The sequence below is a fragment of the Eumetopias jubatus genome, unplaced genomic scaffold (assembly GCF_037043125.1).
Source record: "Eumetopias jubatus isolate StellerSeaLion01/CBP00866 unplaced genomic scaffold, mEumJub1_p1.0 scaffold_13, whole genome shotgun sequence".
Classification (NCBI taxonomy): Eukaryota; Metazoa; Chordata; class Mammalia; order Carnivora; family Otariidae; genus Eumetopias; species Eumetopias jubatus.
Window position 1 is genome coordinate 18,701,560 of NW_028274819.1, and position 20,062 is coordinate 18,721,621.

General features: G+C 45.5%; 1 protein-coding gene across 2 annotated transcripts in view; it reads right to left on the minus strand.

Annotated features, from left to right (window-relative positions):
- Positions 1-6,842: 6,842 nt before the first annotated feature.
- The window catches only part of ALKBH3 (alkB homolog 3, alpha-ketoglutarate dependent dioxygenase), a 68,761-nt gene continuing 55,541 nt past the window's right edge, over positions 6,843-20,062 (minus strand). The window contains exons 9-11 of one of the 2 annotated variants that reach the window (XR_003610550.2): positions 13,312-13,421; positions 7,830-8,315; positions 6,846-7,625 (exon numbers count right to left, since the gene is read on the minus strand). Coding sequence is in view for 1 of the 2 variants with exons in the window: in XM_028111177.2 (XP_027966978.1) it covers positions 13,359-13,421 (63 nt within the window). In the remaining variant the exon portion in view is untranslated. Of the gene's footprint in view, positions 8,316-13,311; positions 13,422-20,062 lie in introns of both variants that reach the window. The other variant, XM_028111177.2, reaches the window with a different exon arrangement.

The following is a 20,062-nucleotide window of genomic DNA, read 5'->3' on the forward strand; positions in this document are numbered from 1 at the left end:
TGGCATTGGAATTCTGGGGAGCCAGCGGTCCGGCCCGGTGAGAGTGAAGAGCTGAGGTAGGAAGTAGGAATGAGAAGGCTGGAAAGGCAGGGTAGGAGTCTTGAATGCCAGGCTGGGTGTCTGTACTGAACTCGGTGCACAACTTAGGAACGATTGAAGGTTTGGATCTGGAAAGCTGTGCTGAATTAATTAGGACTTACGTCTTTAGGTTAAGTACCGATCTTCCCTATTAAATGCAGATGCTGGCTGAAAAGCTAAGCTTCTTAAGAACTGGCACCCACCAACCTGCTGCTCAAGATGCATGTATCTAGAAGGCTCCTTGAGGGGCTTAGCCAGTGGCTGCTTTATGTTTTATCTGCAGGTTTGGTTCTCTTGCTCTCCAATACCACCCTTGTGCGCCCTCCCAGCACTCCTTGTTTCCCTTGGCAGGCAAAACAAGTCCACTGAAGCATAAGTCTATGGCCCAGGTAAGGCTTGGCCTCAGAGACCCTCCAACCGCAGGGTGATGCTAAAAGGGAGGAGGAAGCTGACAGATGGTATGGGATCCAGCTCAGCTTAATGCACTGATGCCTGGCTTGGGTTAGGACAGGTCAGGACAACCTTTGAGTTGACAGCCCCTGTCCTCCGCCAAAGCCTGCTGAGACAAGTTAGGTGCGAATAAGGGACTTCTCAATACCACCCATCAGCTTCAGCTCAGGAGGAACTGACACAAGCAAAAGACATCTCAGTGCTGTCCTTGCCATTCATGCTGCCTTCCCACCCAGACACACACCTGCCTTCCTCGACAGCAGCCACTGGCTCGAGAATGACTCACTGGAGATAGAACACCCTTCCCTTTGGAGGTGACCCAAAGAGAGCCACAGGATCAGTAACCTGAGCCAGAGATGACACCAAAAACTACCTGTGAGCTGGAAGCGCCTCTCGGCATTATGGGGCCGACTGGATCATTTGCCGCCTTTAAAAAAATTACTTCTTATTCTTAATTTTGAATCATTTCAAAGATGGAGAAAATGTGAAAACCAGCATCCTCTACACCACATCACCCGGATTAAACAGATTTAACATTTTATCATAGGAAGACAGCAGTATAAATACAGTGAGAAACTCACCCACAGTTTCACCTCTCCCACCTTCATGTGAGGTAACCACGACACATACACATAAGTAAAGTCTTTCGCTCCCGGTATACATACGCCCACTAATACATAGCGTCTTCTGTGATTCTGAGTATCTGAGTTTGCTGTAAGCATCCATTTGTAGGGGCGCCTGGGTGGCGCAGTCAAGTAAATGTCCTTGATTTCAGCTCAGGTCACGATCTCAGGGTCATGAGATCAAGTCCCAAGTTGGGCTCTGCGCTCGGATTGAGATTCTCTCTCCCTCTCTCCCTCTGCCCCTCCTGCTCATGCCCTCTCTCTCTCTCTCTCTCTCTCTTTCTAAAATAAATAAATAAATAAATCTTTAAAGAAAACATCCATTTGTAATTTGCCTTAAGTTCTCAATATAATGTATTTATAGTTTCTCCATGTAGAAACACACAGCTCTAGTTCATTCATTTTTAACTACTGATTAGCTTTTTGTTCTATGATTATGATGATACAGTTAGGTTACATGATCACAAAGGTCTGATCCACTGAGGGATAAGAGAGTTGTCTTCACCTTGTTTTCTTTTATTTTGTTGCTTCTATGCATGCAATTAACGTCCTTGTCCGTGTTTGTTTATGCACCCATGAGAAAGTTTCTCCACAGACACCTAGAAGTAGAACCCGTAGGTCACAGTGCAATGAATATTTTCAACTTTAGTAGGTACTACAAAATTCTCTCTAAGGTGGTTGTACCCATGTACACACCCACCTGCAAATATTATTAGATTAGATCATTATTGCTAAATTGATGGACGTGAAATTTTATTGTTGTTGTAATTTGTATGTTTTGATTTCTAGTGAGGTCGAGCATCTTTTCAGTAAAGTTGCCAGATGAAACACAGAAAGCCCAGGACATATGTGGTGCATCTTTTAACTTGATATATGATGTATCTTTTGTCATATACAGGATTGGGTTTTTAAAAATTTCAGTACAGTCATAAAGACGTAAAGACATTTCTCCTGTGTTCTGCTAAAAAAAAAAAAGTCTTAAATTTGTCTGAAATTTATAACTACATGCGGTGTGAGTTAGTAACTTAGCTTTATGTTTTTCCATATGGATGGCTATTTTCCCCAACAGAATATATTAAATTGCCCATACTTGCCTCACTAATCGGCAATGTCTTTCTACTGTGTCTATACCCCCATACTTATGTGGGTCTGTTTCTAGGTTCTCAGTTCCATTCCACTGTCTTTGTCTACCCCCCGCCAAAACATAGTGCTTAGTAATTATTTTTAAGAAAATTTATTTATTTATTTGAGAGAGACGGGGAGAGAGCAAGTGTGTGCATGTGTGTGAGTATGGGCAGGAGCAGAAGGAGAGAGTCCTTCAAGCAGAATCCCCGCTCAGCGAGGAGCCCGCCATGGGGCTCAATCCCAGAGCCCATGAGATCACAACCTGAGCTGAAATCAAGAGCCGGACACTTAACCAACTGAGCCACCCAGGTGCCCTAAGTATTATTGCTTTAGTAAATACTAGTATCTTATAGGATGATTTTTCCAATTTTCTCACAAATTATCTTTGCTCTTGTAAATGAAATGGTCTTCAACATGAATTTCCCCCCAATCTGAGAGCAAAAATTTATTGACAGATATAAAAGTATTATCAGTACATACACAAAGCCTCTTTCTTTTGTTTCCAGAGTGTTGTGGTGACTGCGAAGTGGTCTTAGCTCAGAAACTAGACTACATGTTTCACTTCCCAGCTCTGTCCTTTTCTAGCGCTCTGACTTTGAACTTCATGTGTTGATGCCGTTTCCACACCTTCAAATGGGGATAAAAAAAATAGAACCTACCTCATAGGGTCATTATCAGGGTTAAATAAGTTAACATGTATAAAGAGCTTTACTTATTTATTAGGTAATCAGAAAACAAAGAATTAAATGCGACTAAAAGCTTATGCTTTGATGTCAGGCTGCCTGGAATAGAATCGCCCTCACCATCCATTCATCAGCAAAGCCCAAACAAGCTCTTTTGTGAAATACAATGCAGAAGAGGACATAAAGCAAAGGTACATTATATCCTATGCACAACAATGGTAAAGTAAACACCCATATGATCGCTGTCCAGCAAAGAAACTGACCATCGGTGGCAACTGTTAAATCCGCCGGATGGTCCATACTGCAGCCGCTCGCACTCCGCAGCCCCGAGAGGAGCCCTGCACACACTCTTCACTGTAATCCAGATGTTGATTCTTCTTTAACAACCATCTTTATCTCTATTGGTCTCAGTTTTTTTGTTGTTGTTGTTTTAAAACCTACTTTCTCTAATATTCATATAACTATACCAATTCTCTTTTTAATTGTTTAGTTTTTACATGGGATTATTTCTTTATTCTTTTGTTTTCAATGTGTCTTTATGCTTTCGATTCATCTCTTGGAAACGGCATAGAGTTCAATGTTGCAATCACCCGATGTCCTTATTTTCTAACCAAAGTAATTAGTCTATTAACTTGTAATAAATTTACAAGTATGTAAATTTATTTGGGTTATTTGCATGTATTTATTTGGATGTATTTAGGTTTAAAATCTACCGCCTTATTTTGTTCTTTCTATTTAGCCCAACCTACTGTGTTTCTTTTTCGTTTTTCTTCTTGTTTGCCTTTGGATGGATTGAGCAATTGCTTTCATCCCATTTTCCTTCCCCACAGTTAGCATCAGACAATATGCAATCCTCACATTCCTTACGTTGTTACCCTAGAAATTGTAACGTGCACCCCAAACTTGCCAGAGCCCGGTGCGCAACTCAATATCTAATCCTCTTTCTAAACCGTGCAAAAACCTTAGGCCTCTTTGACTCCATTTGTTCAACTCCTAAATGACATGCTATTTTTTGGGGAGTGTGTTTTCACTTCGTAATTTTAAGGGCACGTCGGGCACTGTTAGTATTGTCTTCTACAACTGATGCACATTTTGATTTACCTCTTCTTTACCATTTTCTTTCTCCTTTACTCCTGTATTTCTAACCTTGCAGCTACCATGATCTCCCTTCTGCCTGAAACTCCTTCAGAATTTCCTTGACTAGAGCGATTCTTGTCTGAAAAATCTTTACGTTGACTTTATTCTTTTTAAACTCTTTATTGTGAAAACTTTAGGCATAAACTAGTATAGGCAAAAGAAAAGAAACTGGTACAATGAACCCCATTGGCCCATTATAAGCTGCAGCAACTCCCAACTCATGGACGATCCTGTTTCCCTGGCCTCCCACCCATGTCTATTTACCCTGAATTACTTAGTGACAAACATCATACCGGCTTACCTATAAATACGTATATCTTAAGAAGGGGGACTCCCTTAAAAAAAAACCACACTGTCCACCAAAAAAATATCAGCGATGGATATTAACTAAGCTTATGGAGGCAATCATTTTGCAATATGTACATATATCGAATCATTATGTTGTATACCTTAAACTAATATGATGTGATATGTCAATTATATCATAGTAAGACTAAAAAAAAAATACCAGTTGGAGGAGAAACTATCAGCAATAATTCCTTTATATCATCATGGATCTTGATGTTCACATTTCTCCAATTGTCCCACTAGCTTCTGTTCCTACTGTTTATTTGTTTAAGCTGGATGCAAATGAGTTATTTATATTGTTATTAACTTGCCACATCCATTTCTTTGGCTCTATAGATGTTCCCCTCCATCTCTTCTTTTTCTTGCATTTTTTTTGTTGCTGTTGTTATTGCAGAAACAGTCTGGATTTTGCAAACTGCATCCCTTTACTGTCATGTAACACATTCCTCTGTTCCCTGTTTTTCCTGTGCATTCATAATTGGATCTGGAGACGTAATAAAATTCAGGCTCAATTATTTGGCAAGACTACTTCATTGGGGTTGTGTTCTTCCACCAAGAAGCATGTGGTGTCTGGTTGTTTCCCTTTGGGGAATATAAATAGGAAGGATGATCACTGCCTAGATCCATGAACTCATCAGAGCTGGGATATGGTGATGCCCTAACTCTAGCAGTCCTTCTCCATTCGTCAGCTGGAATACCCCTGTGAAGAGAAACTCCCTCATCAATCATTTGGTAATTGTGAAGTACAGTTTACATAGGAAAGGCAGAATAACTGATTCTTTCCCTATCGTTAGCATTTCCAAAATGAGTTGTTCATTGGTATCTCCCAAAGATGATTAATGAGATTGTTATCACTATAGAAATTATGCAATTAAACACATTTGATGTGTTTCAATCCATTACAGTTATTATCCTTATTGATGCTCCAATTGTTCCATCAATGGTCAGTGGGAGCTTATTCAAGTTGGCTCCTGAGTCCTTTTGACTGAACTCCAGTAGCCTTTAACAGATTCTTTGCTTTTTGGTGAGAAAAAATATTCCAGGCTCACCCTGTATAGTTTTCCAAAGATCCATGGTAATTTTTGGTGGCAAGTGGTATTTAAAGACCATAATCTGGGCGCCAGGGGTGCTTTTCACTACTGGGTTAGTCATTGTTTCTGGACTTTTCCATGGACAGAACTAGGAAATGTGTTCTTATTTTTAAAATAAAATATGTCACAAGAAGAAAAACATTATGAATTGATACTGATACTTCCAATTCAAATTTAGGAGTACAGGGTGTTTACTTACTCTCATTTATCACTCGTACACCAAAAATCGTGGTCCTCAATGACACCAGTCTATTTATCCATTGGCTTTATCCTGCACAGGGCCAGGACCAGGGTGAGGCAAATGAGGCTTGTGTGAAAGTTCAGGAGGCACCACTCTCTGGCTGGGGCAGGTGCATGAGAGCCTCCTCACCCATGCTGGACCCCCCATATCCACTGGAGGAAAACTGAGATAAAAAGTTCTGGGTTGGGAGGTTGCATTAAATAAATGAAGAAATACAGAATGCTGTGGCATTGTCTACCTCGAGGGAAATATGGGGAGTGAACCGTCCCCAAGCCCTTCTTCTTTAATTGAGGATTCCAGGGCAGCCCCCTCAACACTTCCTGCAGCTACTGCAGTGTTCCTCCACCTTTTCTCCTTCATTAGATGTTTCTCTTTTCTTTCCTGATCTAGGAGCTCCCTTGTATATCAACTGCAATCAAATTATCCTACCCTAGCCCACCACAGGGGTTGAAGGCAGACCAAAGCAATTTTTTCAGACAATTAAGAACATGGGGATGGTATTTGATTAAGCATTATGACCTTGCAAACTATTATTACATATACTGAGGTTTTTTTCCCCCATGGATATCAAAACTAACCAAAGAACAGGGCATCTACATTAAAAAAAGAAAGAAAAAAAAGAAAAAACTCCAAGATGTAGATGCATGTAGAATGCATAAAATGAAACAGTCACACATTAGAACTACCACTTAGAATCATTTAATGTGCAGGACATATTATGCAATACTTTCTTAGTGTTTGGCATAAATAGTGTCAGATTATCTCACAAAGTTTGCATCCCCACCCATATATTTGGTACTGGAGGGTTCTCATGCCAGGTCACATCATGTAGTCTTTTCTTGATGACACTGGGCTTCAAAGACCAGTGTAGGGGGTCCTGGCTGGCTCAGTTGTTAAGTGTCTGCCTTCGGCTCAGGTCATGATCCCAAGGTCCTGGGATCGAGCCCTGCATTGGGCTCCTTGCTCAGCGGGAAGCCTGCTTCTCCCTCTCCCACTCCCCCTGCTTGTGTTCCCTCTCTCGCTGTCTCTATCAAATAAATGAATAAAATCTTAAAAAAAAAAAAAGACCAGTGTAAACCAGCATCCCTTTAGGTGATGGATGCTTATGAAAGAGAAAAATTCTTCCTAGAGATCATGATTTAGCATTACTGGGGTAGAGCCCAAGTGTCTGCATGAACCAGCTTGCTCAGTGATTCTGCTACAGAGAAACACCACTCGTGGGTGTTGTCTTCCTGGTCCTGGCTCATGGCTTGGGTTTTAAGTGACTTTTTTCTTTGAATTGATATTCACCCTTTACTTGGCCCTATTGGTAAACCAGATACAGAAACTCCTTTCTTGTGCCTGTCAGTGACAGCAAATCACCTTTGCCTTAGGGTATGTCTCCTAATCTGGGTTTAGTCCTGACATCTATTATTACCAGGTGGGTCTGCACTTCATGCAAGAAAGGTCTTTTCTGGCCACCTTCAGGACTGCACAGCCAAGCAGAGCTGTCAATTTTAGAGAGGTTTTAAGGCCACTCCTGGTATCAGTCTGACTCACCAGAAACACCTCAATTATATAAATTTCAAAACCAAGTATTAAGAATATAAATAACTTTATTTTCCTGAGAACTAATTACTACCCAGAGTCCCTCTGCATGAGCTTCCAGAAGCCCAGAGCTACTTCCACGGGGCTGGGATCTGGACACCGAGGTAAAGGGCACTGGGGGACAAGTCACAAAGGTGCAGTGGGCCTGGGTTCTAGCCCTGCTCCTTGGCTGGTGTGGGCTTTGGGCAACAGGCCCTTTCTTTCTCGGAACCATCAAGGGTGCCTTCAATCTTTATAGCTGAGGACGCTGTCTTGCAGGACTCTGGGGAAAAGTCAGGGAAAGAGTAGATGAGAGAGTGAAGAGCTGTAGTCATCCACACCTTCCACAAGTATTTACTGGGCGCCTACTATCTGTCCAATTGGCTCAGGAGATACAATGACAATCGAAGCAGATGTGATGTCTGTTTTCAGGGAGCTTAGAGTCCATCGGGGTAGGCAGACAAGCATTGACTAATCAAATAAATACCTGAAGCTGTGACAGGCGTCGGCGCTCAGAAGCAGAGAGTCAGTGGTCAAAGCCACGGACGCATAGGTCGGGAGCTCACCGTCGAGGAGCAGGGGGTGGGCTATGAGCCAGAGCTGCTCCCACCGAGCGAAGGCAGCAGCAACAGGACTGACGGGAGGCAGCACGGAGCCGGAAGGGTGAGGCTAGAGGACAGCTCAGGTCACAAGATGCCGCCCAGGGAGCCGGCTGCGAAGGCCCCTCGGGGTCTGGACCTTCATACCTTGTGCCCTGCCGTGGGTGTGATTGCCCTCATGCTGCGCCCTCCCCCGCGTTGTGTACTCATTGGCGTATCTGTCTCGATCGCAGGACAGGTGTGAGGGGGGCAATGCGGCCCAGTGGTCAGAACACAGGCTCTGCAGCAAACAGACTCGGTGTTTGGGGCCACCACATACTGCCTGTGTGACCTTGGGCAAGACGCTTCATCTCCCTCAGCCTTGGTTTCCTCTGCTGCGGAACAAGGAAACAGTATCACTTACCTCACAAGATCAGTATAATGAATTAATACGCGTGGAACTTTGTCGAACAGGACCTGACACATAGGAAGTGGGGGAACAAACATGAGCTATTCGTATTAATGGTGCGCTAAGCACTTTGTATTGTAATGGCTCGACTTCTGGCAAAAACCCTATGATAGTTACTATAATTACTGATACTTTACAGACAAGGGTTCTACCATTCATTAAAAAAATATATGTTAGGTTTAAGGGTGCCTGAGTGGCTCAGTCGTTAAGCATCTGCCTTCGGCTCAGGTCATGATCCCAGGGTCCTGGGATCGAGCCCCGCATCGGGCTCCCTGCTCGGCGGGAAACCTGCTTCTCCCTCTCCCACTCCCCCTGCTTGTGTTCCCTCTCTCGCTGTGTCTCTCCCTGTCAAATAAATAATTAAAATCTTAAAAAAATATATATGTTAGGCTTAAATTGCACTACTGGGTATTTACCCCAAAGATACATACGTAGGGATCCAAAGGGGTATGTGCACCCCAATGTTTATAGCAGCGATGTCCACAATAGCCAAACTGTGGAAAGAGCCAAGATGTCCATCGACAGATGAGTGGATAAAGACGATGTGGTGTGTGTGTGTGTGTGTGTATATATATATATATAATGGAATATTATGCAGCCATCAAAAGGAATGAACTCTTGCCATTTGCAATGATGTGGATGGAACTGGAGGGTATTATACTGAGAAAAATAAGTCAATCAGAGAAAGACATGTATCATATGACCTCACTGATATGAGGAATTCTTAATCTCAGGAAACAAACTGAGGGTTGCTGGAGTGGTGGGGGGTGGGAGGGGAGGGATGGCTGGGTGACAGACACTGGGGAGAGTATGTGCTACGGTGAGCGCTGTGAATTGTGTAAGACTGATGAATCACAGACCTGTACCTCTGAAACAAATAATACATTATATGTTAAAAAAAAAAAAAAGAAGAAGAAGATAGCAGGAGGGGAAGAATGAAGGAGGGGTAAATCGGAGGGGGAGACAAACCATGAGAGACTATGGACTCTGAGAAACAAACTGAGGGTTTTAGGGGGGGGTGGGGGGATGGGTTAGCCCGCTGATGGGTATTAAAGAGGGCACGTTCTGCGTGGAGCACTGGGGGTTATACGCAAACAATGAATCATGGAACACTGCATCAAAAACTAATGATGTAATGTATGGTGATTAACATAACATAATAATAAAAAAATATGTTAGGCTTAGAGAACAAATAGACAGTTACAGGGAGGGGGATGGGTGAAACAGGTGAAGGGGATGGAGAGTTCACTTATCACAATGAGCACTGAGTGATCTCCGGAAGGGTGGAATCAGTATATTCTGCACCTGAAACTAAGATAACACTGTATGTGAACTGTACTGGAATTAAAAGGAAAGAAAAAGTAAAAAAATGTTAGGTGCTGTGCTAGGAGCTAGGATTGGCAATGAGCCGAAGAAACACAGGCCCTGCTCTTAGATGCAGGAAGAACAGTTAAAATGCTCCTGGGCCCCTACTGACCGAGCCTGGGACAGTTTGAGCCTCCACATAGACAATGATAGTAAAAATGATAAGGTGTTGAATAAAACAGAAATTCGCAAGTCCAACCTGATATAAATAAATGAGCACACGGATAAAGGTGTGGGGGAGGACTCTGTTATGTTAGAATGCCGACTAATGAATGCAGAGGAAATGGTGGAGTTTTGAAAAACTGCCAGTTGACAAACATCATAGTAGAAACTGATTCGGGCAAGAATTGTTACTGGGGGCACCTGGGTGGCACAGTCGGTTCAGCGGCCGCCTCATGATTTCTGCTTAGGTCGTGCTCTCATGGGTGGTGAGATCGAGCCCCGCATCGGGCCCCGAGCTCAGAGTGGTATCTGCTTGGGTTTCTCTCTCTCTCCCCCTCTGTTCCTCCCCGCCATGCGCGATCTCTCTCTTCTAAATAAGTAAGTACATCTTTTTAAAAAAAGGAATCGTTAACTGATGCTAAAACTACAGGGTGAAGTTTGACAAGGAATGGGATATTTATCTACTCTCAAAATACTTCTTAATTACAATGAGGAAAACCTTTTTTTTTCCCTAAGTTAACCGAAACTCTATTTTTTTTAGAGTTTTAATTTAAATTCCAGTTAGTGCATACAGTGTAATGTTAGTTTCAGGTGTACAATGTAGGTGATTCAACACTTCCATATATCACCTGGTGCTCATCACGACAGGTGCACTCCTTAACCCCCAACACCTATTTCACCCATCCCTTCCCTCCCCCGCCACCTCCCCTCTGGTAACCATCAGTGTGTTCTCTGTAGTTAAGAGTCTGTTTCTTGGTTTGCCTCTCTCTTTTTTCCTCCTTATGCTCGGTTATTTTAAAATCCTGTCTCTATAGTAGAAAATCCTGGCAATACCACCTCAACCAAGGGATGAAAGTGAACATCACCAGTGAGGGACAATGACACCATGTGCCTCCTGATCCAATGTGCTGAGAAAGTCATGATATCGCTCTGTGGTATTCGCGTCAAATATTCATAACCGTGAATTTAATCATGAAGAAACTGCAGACAAACTCAGATTTAGGGATGTTCTACAAAAGAATTGGTTTATACTCTTCAAAGATGTTAAGATCATGAAAGACAAGGGCAGACTGGGGGACTATTCCAGATAGGAAACTTGACAACTATGTGTAACGTGTGATCCTGGATCCAGGACAAGAAAAAAAAACAGGGTTTTCTTTTTTTGCTATAAAGGACATTATTGGGACAATTGGAAAAATATGAATGTCTATAGATTACATCATAGTATTACATTTATATTAACTTCCTGAATTTGAGAACAGCGCTGTAGGTATGAAAGACAATGTCCTTGTTTTTAGGAACACACACTAAGAGGTACTAAAGGGTACATATTTGCATCTCTCACATGGTCCAGAAAATAAAAAAAACAATAATAATAGTAATGTATGTGTGTGTATATGTGTATATATATAGAGAGATCGATAAACCAATAGCTAAAATGATAAAGCAAATGATGTAAAATGTGAACTCTTGGGGGATCTGGGTTAAGGATATACAAAAGTTCTCTCTACTATTTTTGCACCTTTTTCCCCCTAAACATGAGATTATTAAAATTAAAAGCTATCAAAAAAATCAAGGAAGCTTCACCCCTGCCCCCACGCCTGTCTGGGGAGGGGTGGGGGCAGCGGGGAGGAGGTGGGGGAGATGTGACCCCAGGTCTGTAGAACAGGCAAACCTGCCCAGGTGGCTGTGCCTCTCTGCAGACAGAGCTGTTTCCGGCTGGCTGGGGAAGGGTGCTGACAGTGAGAAACAGTATTCCTGGCCCTTTTCCAGTGCGGGAGGAAACAGTGAGGGGAAACAGTGAAAGCTCTGCAGGGCTAAGGAGCCGACACCAGAAGCAGAGGCGTGGGCAGGAGGTGGGGTCCTGGCAGGGTCTGTGGCCAGCAGGGCTTGCTGGCGACCAGAGATTTGCTGCCCTGAGGCTCTCTCCCACCACAGGGAAAGGGGAAGGAGGGACTGGAAGGGACTGGGAAAAAGAGAAACGGAGTGACTAATGCTCACGAGCCACCCACCATCTGCCAAGCACTGTTCTGGGTGGTTTACATTTATTACCTCACTAATCCTCACAGAAGGTTCTGAGAGGTGATAGAGGTTCTGCAATGATTCCCATTTTAGAGATGAGGAAGTAGAGGCTCAGAGAGGTAAGGACAGAGATTCTGTGTAGAGGCAGGACGGTGGAATAGAGATGCTCACTGATTTTTATGCTGAAAGCCACAACAACAACAAAGCTGGTTAAAATAAGAACTTAAAAAAATTAATCAAGGATCTGGCAAGAAAGCATAAAACGTTCAGAAGTCAAAATCTAGGTGAAATTAGGAGCCCAGAGAGGTGGGCAGGGCAGGAGGTTGCCGTTCACCTTAAGGGCATTTGTCAGATCTTGGCTTTGGTACTCACAAGCCAATAAAGATGAGAAATAAGGGTCAACCCAAGGTGGGAGACTAATGGAAGACACCAGCCCTGCACAAAGCTGATCTCCATCAGATTAGGGGGGAAACTAGGAGTACATCCCCCCTGCCACCGCCCGCCCCACTCATTATCCCCACTAAAACCTACAAAGAGATCTTAGCACTGAATTGAGGAAGCAAGTATTTTGCCTGAGAATTCATAACCTCAAATGCGCTGTCGGTGGTTTTGAAGCCGGAATTCATATTCCCTGGTTCAACTAAAACATCTAAGCTGAAGTTTTAGATTGAAGTATCCCCCCAGAGATTTTGGTATGAACGTTGAAGCAGGAAGAAGCAAATTCCCTCTTCCTTCCTGGACGTTCAGAAAGTGAAAAGGTAAACAGAAAAAATAATGCAGACTCCATTACAGAAACCACAGATTCAAAAATACATAAAGACTGGCAGAAACAAAAATTTCACACAAAAGCCATGAAGGTGGAGAGGTGAAGAACAAGCCAGCCCAGGAGTGGCCAACTTCAAAGAACTTGGGCCAAAATACTTCACCTTTAACCAAAGGCCTACTCTAAAGATGAGTTTCTCAACCTCAGGCACATAACCCTTTGTTGTAGGGGCTGATACACTGTAGGATGTTTAGCAGCGTCCCTTGGGTCCTACCCACCAGATGCCAGTAGCATCAATCCCTAGTCTAGACTGTGGCAACCAAAAATGTCTCCAGACATTGCTAAATATCCCCTAAGGGGTAAACTGCCCCCGGTTGAGAACGACCAACCTAAACTAATGAACCTAGATGATAATAATAATGAACACAGGCTACAGATCTGAGAAGCAAGAGTAGAGATGGAAAAGCCTCATTGCAGGTGAGGCTTTTTTTTTAAGGGGTGCTGTGGGGCTGCTCCCCTTTTATTATTGACAGGAGGTTTCTCTAATGGGAGTGTGACACCCCTCCCCTGTGGGGCCATTGTCCGACCTGTGCATTGTCCCTTCAAGTACCTGCTCAGAAGAAGAGGCCCCGCATCTGCCTGCCAATGCCTTGTCGATCATAGAGGATGTTGAACTTGTTCACGAACTGGTTCACGGTGTTGCAGGTTGGGGTGAAGCAGCTAATGTGCAGAGAAAATAGTACAATAACCCAGTGGCAGCAAATCTCAAAAAGAGCCAGCAAAATTACACTCCCCGAAAGAACCTTCTAGGGCATGAAAATCTGGGGCATGAAAATCCAACTCATTTCATGGCACGTAATTTCTTATATTGAGTTAGCACAGAACCAATACAAAAATGCTAAAAAAGGGAGGGGGAGGCTGGGAAAGATCCGCAAAGCCTGCCAGATAAAGAACAATGGCCAGGGGAAAAAAAAATGTTCTCACGGAATAGATGAAAAAAATCTGACTAAACATCGTTCTATGAATGAACAAATCTTACTAAAACAATTGCCTCTCTGAGAGAAGACCACAAAGCAGAAATAGGACAACAGATCTTAGGGGGTCACTACCAATCTGTAGCCACCAAACACCTGAGTGTTTGGCTCATTCTCCCATGAGTAGGACACACTCAATCCTCTTCCTTGAGGGAGACACCAAAGTTACCATACTCCAGATCTTTGAGTGATGCACAGGCCTCTCTACCAGGTTCAGATGTGGTTCCTTGTGGTCTGATGACCAGCAGGCTACGAGACAATTCATTTGTCCCACCCACCCAACCAAGGGTGAAGGCAATGGTGAAGCAGAGAAAATAAGACTGTAATAGGTACCAGCTACAGAAGACAGAACATGGGCAAAGCACACTAGTCCTGGGTAGGGACTGTGAGGACTCCTGCCCTGGGAGCGGATGGTCAGTCCTCTGGAAGACTCCCCCTTGTCTTCTGTCCTCATCTGAAGTGGATGACAGAAAATATGTCTTCCTTTAGGGCTGTGTTGGGGCCTAAACACTTATGGGCTTTTGTGGTTTCTTTGGATAAACAATTCCCTGGATGATTTATTAGGGATCCAAGTTTGTTTGCTTCCTGTCCTGGTCCTGAGCCGCTGCATTCTCCGGGGTGGGAAGCTGATGTCCCTGCCCCAGTCAGGAGAATGGGACGTTCTTCTGATGTGGGAAAATCTGCTCTGGGTCAGATGGGTGGTGAACAGCCTCTGGCCCTGCTGCAGATGAAGGCAAAGGCTTAGCTCATACAGAGATCCAGCGGGAATGCGATGGTTTAGGGAAGACAGGAGCTCATTTCTCTCTCAGCTAATGGCCCATCTTGAGTCCTCATTCCACCTCCACAGGCAGCTAGCTCAATGTCATGAGGTCCCCAGGCCTTGCCCTCATGCTGGGTCAAAGGCAGACTGCAGGCAGGCCTACATTCTTCTGGGAAGAACAAGAGGGACATGCCCACAGTCTTAAAGCCTCAGTCCAGCATGGCATGCACTGCTTGCTTGCTGAGTCCAGGAAACTCTGGCACATGGCCATGCTCACTGCAAAGGAGGCCCGAGGGGTTCAGTCTAGCCCCATGCAGGGAAAGATGCAGAAGATGGATTTCAGTGGATCATGGGCAGTCTCAACTCTGCTCTGTCCGACTGGCTACCAGATATGGGTGAGATCTCCCTTCCCACCACAGAACACACTCACCCCCTCTCCGAGCACGTCAATCCCAAATTCCATCTGGCTACACTCCAAGCCAAAGTACAGTTTATCTGGGAGAAAGGAAGTCCTCTCTAGAGCCACATATGGTTCCTCATGGCCCAGTGACATGTAAACTTCAAGACAGCTCCTCTGTCCCCACCTCCCCCCGCCAGCAGCAACCCCCCCGCCCCCCCCCGCCACACACCCAAGTACAGTGCTGGACAGGAATGGGGAAACCACAGTCAAACTCCCATGTGTAAAAGGGAAGAAGAGAAACACTCAAAAGTCACCAGGACACGCATGCAAAGATGTTCAGCATCACTCATTATCAAGGAAATGTAAGTCAAAATCACAATGAAATACCACCTCACACAGGTCAGGATGGCTAAAATAATAATTAAAACACACACACACACACACACACACAAGGGACAAGTGTTGGCGAGGCTGTGGAGAAAAAGGAACCCTCGTGCACTGTTAGTGGGAATGCAAACCGGGGCAGCCACTGTGGAAACCAGTATGGAGGTTCCTCAAAAAGTTAAAAATAGAGCTACCCTATGATCCAGTAATTGCGCTACTGGGTAATTTACTCAAAAAACACAAAAACACTAATTCAAAGGGATACATGCACCCCTGTGTTTATAGCAGCATTATTTACAGTAGCCAAGATATGGAAGCCACCCAAGTGTCCATCTGTGTAAAGAAGTGGTAGATATATACAATGGAGTAGTACTTGGTCATCAAAAAGAAACCCTGCCATTTGCGATAACATGGATGGAGCTAGAGGGTATCATGCTAAGTGAAGTAAGTTAAGTCAGAGAAAGATAAATGCAATTTGATTTCACTCATAAGTAGAATTTAAGAAACAAAACAAATGAGCAAAGGGGGGAAAAAAGAGAGAGAGAGGAAAAAAAACAAGAAACAGACTCTGAACTATAGAGAACAAACCAATGGTTACCAGAGGGGAGGGTTGTGGGGGGACGGGCGAAATAGGAGACGGGGTTAAGGAGTGCACTTGTCGTCATGAGCATGGGGTGATGTCTAGAATTGCTAAATCACTATATTGTACGCCTAAAGCCAATATAACACTGTATGTGAACTATAGTGGAATTAAAATAAAAAAAAAAGTCACTGGTGCATAACAAATTGTCCTGGCAACTGGTGAGGACTTGCTCTGGCAGATGAGGCTAATCTGGCCAACCCAGTTCTGGAAAATTCTTCCTCCCCCATCGTCCTCTGTGGCCGCTTCTGAAGTAGGTGTTAAAAGGTCTGACCTCCGTGGGGCTCAAACAGTTGTAATCACCGGTCAATTCCTACTTTTCTTGGCAATCCCCTCAAAAGGCTTCTGGTCTAGGTGCTTCTAGCTAGTTCCAGGTGCCAAAAACCACACCCAAAGATGTTTTCTCAGCAGAGTTCTGAAGCTTGTTTTATTACTTTGTTTCCTGCTCTGGCCCATCTAACTTTCATTTGGGCCAGGGCCACTGGGGGGGGAATTCTGAAACAATAAGTCTGAGTGGGAAGACAATACCCTTAACCTAACCTCACTCCTGGGCTGGATCCTGAGCTGGGTCTCCTGGGTGGTCTTCCAGAAAGGCTCTAAGCCACAATAGCTGATTTCCTTCTATGTGGATGACAAAGAAGGGTGGGTGGCTTTCACCTCTCAGGCGCCATGTTTCTAGATATTCTCTATTCCTTTCCATCTCTCAGGTCTTTCTTTAATAATCTGCTGAAAGCCACAAAGAACAGCAACCAGGATACACGGATATTCCAGCTCTTTCCAGCCACTTCTGCTAGAGCTGTGAACTCAGCCAGCACATGACCGGCATTCCAAAGCGTAATAAAAATGGTTTTATCAGCTGTTTTTCCAAGGTATAACTACAGTCTCCAACTTTCCAGCCTGCAATGTCTGCACGCTTCCCACCTGCAGCAAAACCACTAAGTCAATGCCTCATATTGTAGGGGTTTTGCTAAGACAGCAAATAATAAACTGCCAGTATTATTCTTTGTTTATTTAGGGTCAGGGAAGGCTGCTATAAGAATGAGAGCCCATAATGATTTGGTGGCTCAACGAAGAGGGAAATGTGTTTCTTTCACATGTAATAGTCTATGAGGACCATTCCAGATTGGCAGGCTGCTGGGTTCCACAAAGTCATCCAGGAGCCTGGGGGGCCTTCCGTCCTGTTGCCCTGCCATCCTCTAGGCCATTGGCCTTGGCAGCTTGATCACCGCTGGGTTGGAGGTGCATCCAGGTTCCCACTTGTGGGAAGGGGAAAGAGAGCATGGGGGTGGTGGGAGGGTACACCTTAAGGCCTAGGACTGGGAGAATCACGCTTCCCTTGCCAGTATATGCCATTGGCAAAAAGCTTAATCACATTGAGAGACCTACGTGCAGGAGCATCTGGGACCTAGAGTCTGGCTGTTTGCCCTGGAGAAAGGGGAAAATGAGTGTTGGTGGGCAATTAGCAGTCTCTGCCCTGCGCCTGGGAGCTGAATGGGCAGGTGGTCCTCCTGAGTCATATGGCCTTGAGCATAAGTTGAGAGGACATTTGTCTCTGTGGGAGGCCCTGGTCCTCTCGCCCCACACACGTGCTTATTGCCCATCCAGAAAGCGGGGCTGGCTGACCACGATGACACACGTTTGCTTGGCCAACTTTGAGGGATCTAAAATGTACTCTACAGTACTCTCTGAAATGATGCCCAGCCTCCTCCCCTGTGCCGGTGGGTGCCCGTGAGAGACGCATGGCGGCCTCAGGAACCTGCTGGGGGATGGAAGGGTGTGCTAGCCTGGAGTCTCCAAGAAGCAGACGCCAAGAGAGGATTAAGTGTGCAAGGATGTCATTAGGAGACGTGCGTGTGGGAAATGAACTAGAAGGAGCCAGTGAAGGCCTGGGGGGACTCAGCAGGGCAGGTCTCGATGCAAGAGTGACCCCGAGAGAAGGAGATAGGGAGAGGTGACCGTGGCAGTCTAAGAAAGCTTCAGCAGACCCACTGGGAAATTCTCGAGCCAAAGTCGACCAAGAAAAATAATCGGCGTCTCCTGGGAATGGTTCCGTCCTCATGTCCTCAGCTGTGCACATGGTCATTGGTGGCGAGCAGCTCGTGGGCGCATGGGATGGATGTCAAAGCCAGGGCTGCTCTGCTAAGTACCTCCCCTGTCCCAAGAGGTCTGCCAGGCCCATTCTCACGGCTGCCACGGGAGGTTACGGTAAGAACTGGGGTTCGTTCATACTCTAGACAGAGGATTTGAGAAGTCTGAAATTAAAAAAAAATAAATTAGACCGGGTTGCCACCCTGCTCACCACAGACAAGCTGGGCGGCACTGGGCGAGAAACTCAATCCCTCTGATCCTTATTGGTTTCCTCATCTGTAAAATGCCTGGGAAATGTAATCAGGATGAAAGTCAAGTTCCCACAGGAGGTGCTCGCTAAATGGTGCCCTTTATCCCCTCCCCATTTTGTCAGAGCTCAGTGGGTCTAGGGCCTACTCCACACGTGCTCCCTGAGGAAGGAACCCCAAGTCCACGGCTGATCCCAGTTCCCTGGGACAGCAGCTAACCCCTCCCTCTCAGCCCCACAGCGAGTGGGCCCAGAATCAGCACGGAGTGGGCTGCAGAGGCTAAGCTGGCTTGTAAACCAGTCTGAGAAGCACCCTGATAAATCTCTCTCCCAGGACCAAAGAGAAACATTTACCCCAGGCCAGGCCTGGGACGGCCACTTGTTACCTCTGGGCTCCAGCTTGTTTGAAAACTCATCACCCAGGCTAGGACTGTGGGCTCAGGCCCAGGTGGGGAAGGGTAGGAAGGAGGCGTCTCCTTGGACAAGCCTGTAAATCCCAGCGGCAGACGGCAGACGGCTGGGCAGGCTTCCACCCACCCCAGGCACACGCCGGCTCTACAGCTCCCGAGAGGCGCGGTCTCTGGTTTCTCTCCCCCAGTGCCTGTTCTCCAGAGCACTTTCTCAGCCGCCTTCCCTCCTTCCTACTCTCTGTGGGCCCCTCCCCCCACCCGCCTTTCTTCTCTCTCTCCAGTGGTGGCCCTGATTCTTCATCTCTTGACACCTCCCGGGGCTCCTGGAGTCTGAGTGTGTAGCTGTCTGTACTTCCCCATCTCTGGAGGTCTCCGGAGTCTCCCTGTCTCCCTCAGGGGCCTCATTCCTCTCTGCCTTGCTGGTTCTCATGCTCTCTTGCTCCCTCAGAACCATCTCTCTCCCTCTGGTTCCTCCTCTTCCACCATTTGACCTCCCAGCCCAGCCGCCTCCTTGGAGCTGTGTGCTGCCTTGGACCATCTTCAAGCCACAAGGAGCAGCCCAGCCCCAAAAGTTCCATAGGGACCTTGGAGCACCCCGATGCCCCATCTGCCCTCCTTCTTCCTCTGTGCACGGCAGACCTGTTCAGAACCAGAGGGCCACAGCACCCCAGACCCAGCCTGCTCCCTCTAACCATACAGCCCCCCAACCTCCTCCCCCTCCCCCAACCGCTCTTGGGGTCACTGCCTCTTCTAAAGTTCTTTCTGTATCCAACCCCTAGAGCTCATGGCTAGTTACGGGTGATACTAAGAAACTGGGACAAATACGACATCATTTTTATACCAAAGAGAGGGAAATTGGCTTAATTAGATGTGCAGTATCTATTCAACAGAATTTTATAAAAACCATGATGTAGAGCCATACATACGGGCGTTAAATACAAATCCAGGTAGCCAAAAGCAGATTAAAAATAGTATTTGGAGCATAAACCCATTTTATAAAAGAAAAGAAATATGCATAACATCATAATTCACTTCAGGGTGGTGGGAGTATGGGTAACTTGTTTTTTCTTGTGATGAACAAATAAAGCCAACCAGGACATAGGCCAGATAGGCACTGATCTTCACTGCCCCTTTATTGATTTTAACCCAACAAACATTTCTGAAGCTCCAACTGGCTGCTCAGCCCTCCCAGCAGCTAAACAGGAACAGGAGCAATCAGATACGCAACAGATCCTACGACAACCCCTGGAGACTGGCCAGGGTGACCCAAGGAGACCCTTCAGGTAGGTCTTCAGCTGGGGTTGGTGCTGAAGGTGAATAGAAGAGGCTCTCGGGGGCAAAGGGTACTGGCAGGGGAGCGGTGCCCCGAGGGGAGCTGGGTACCTAGGATCTCAATGT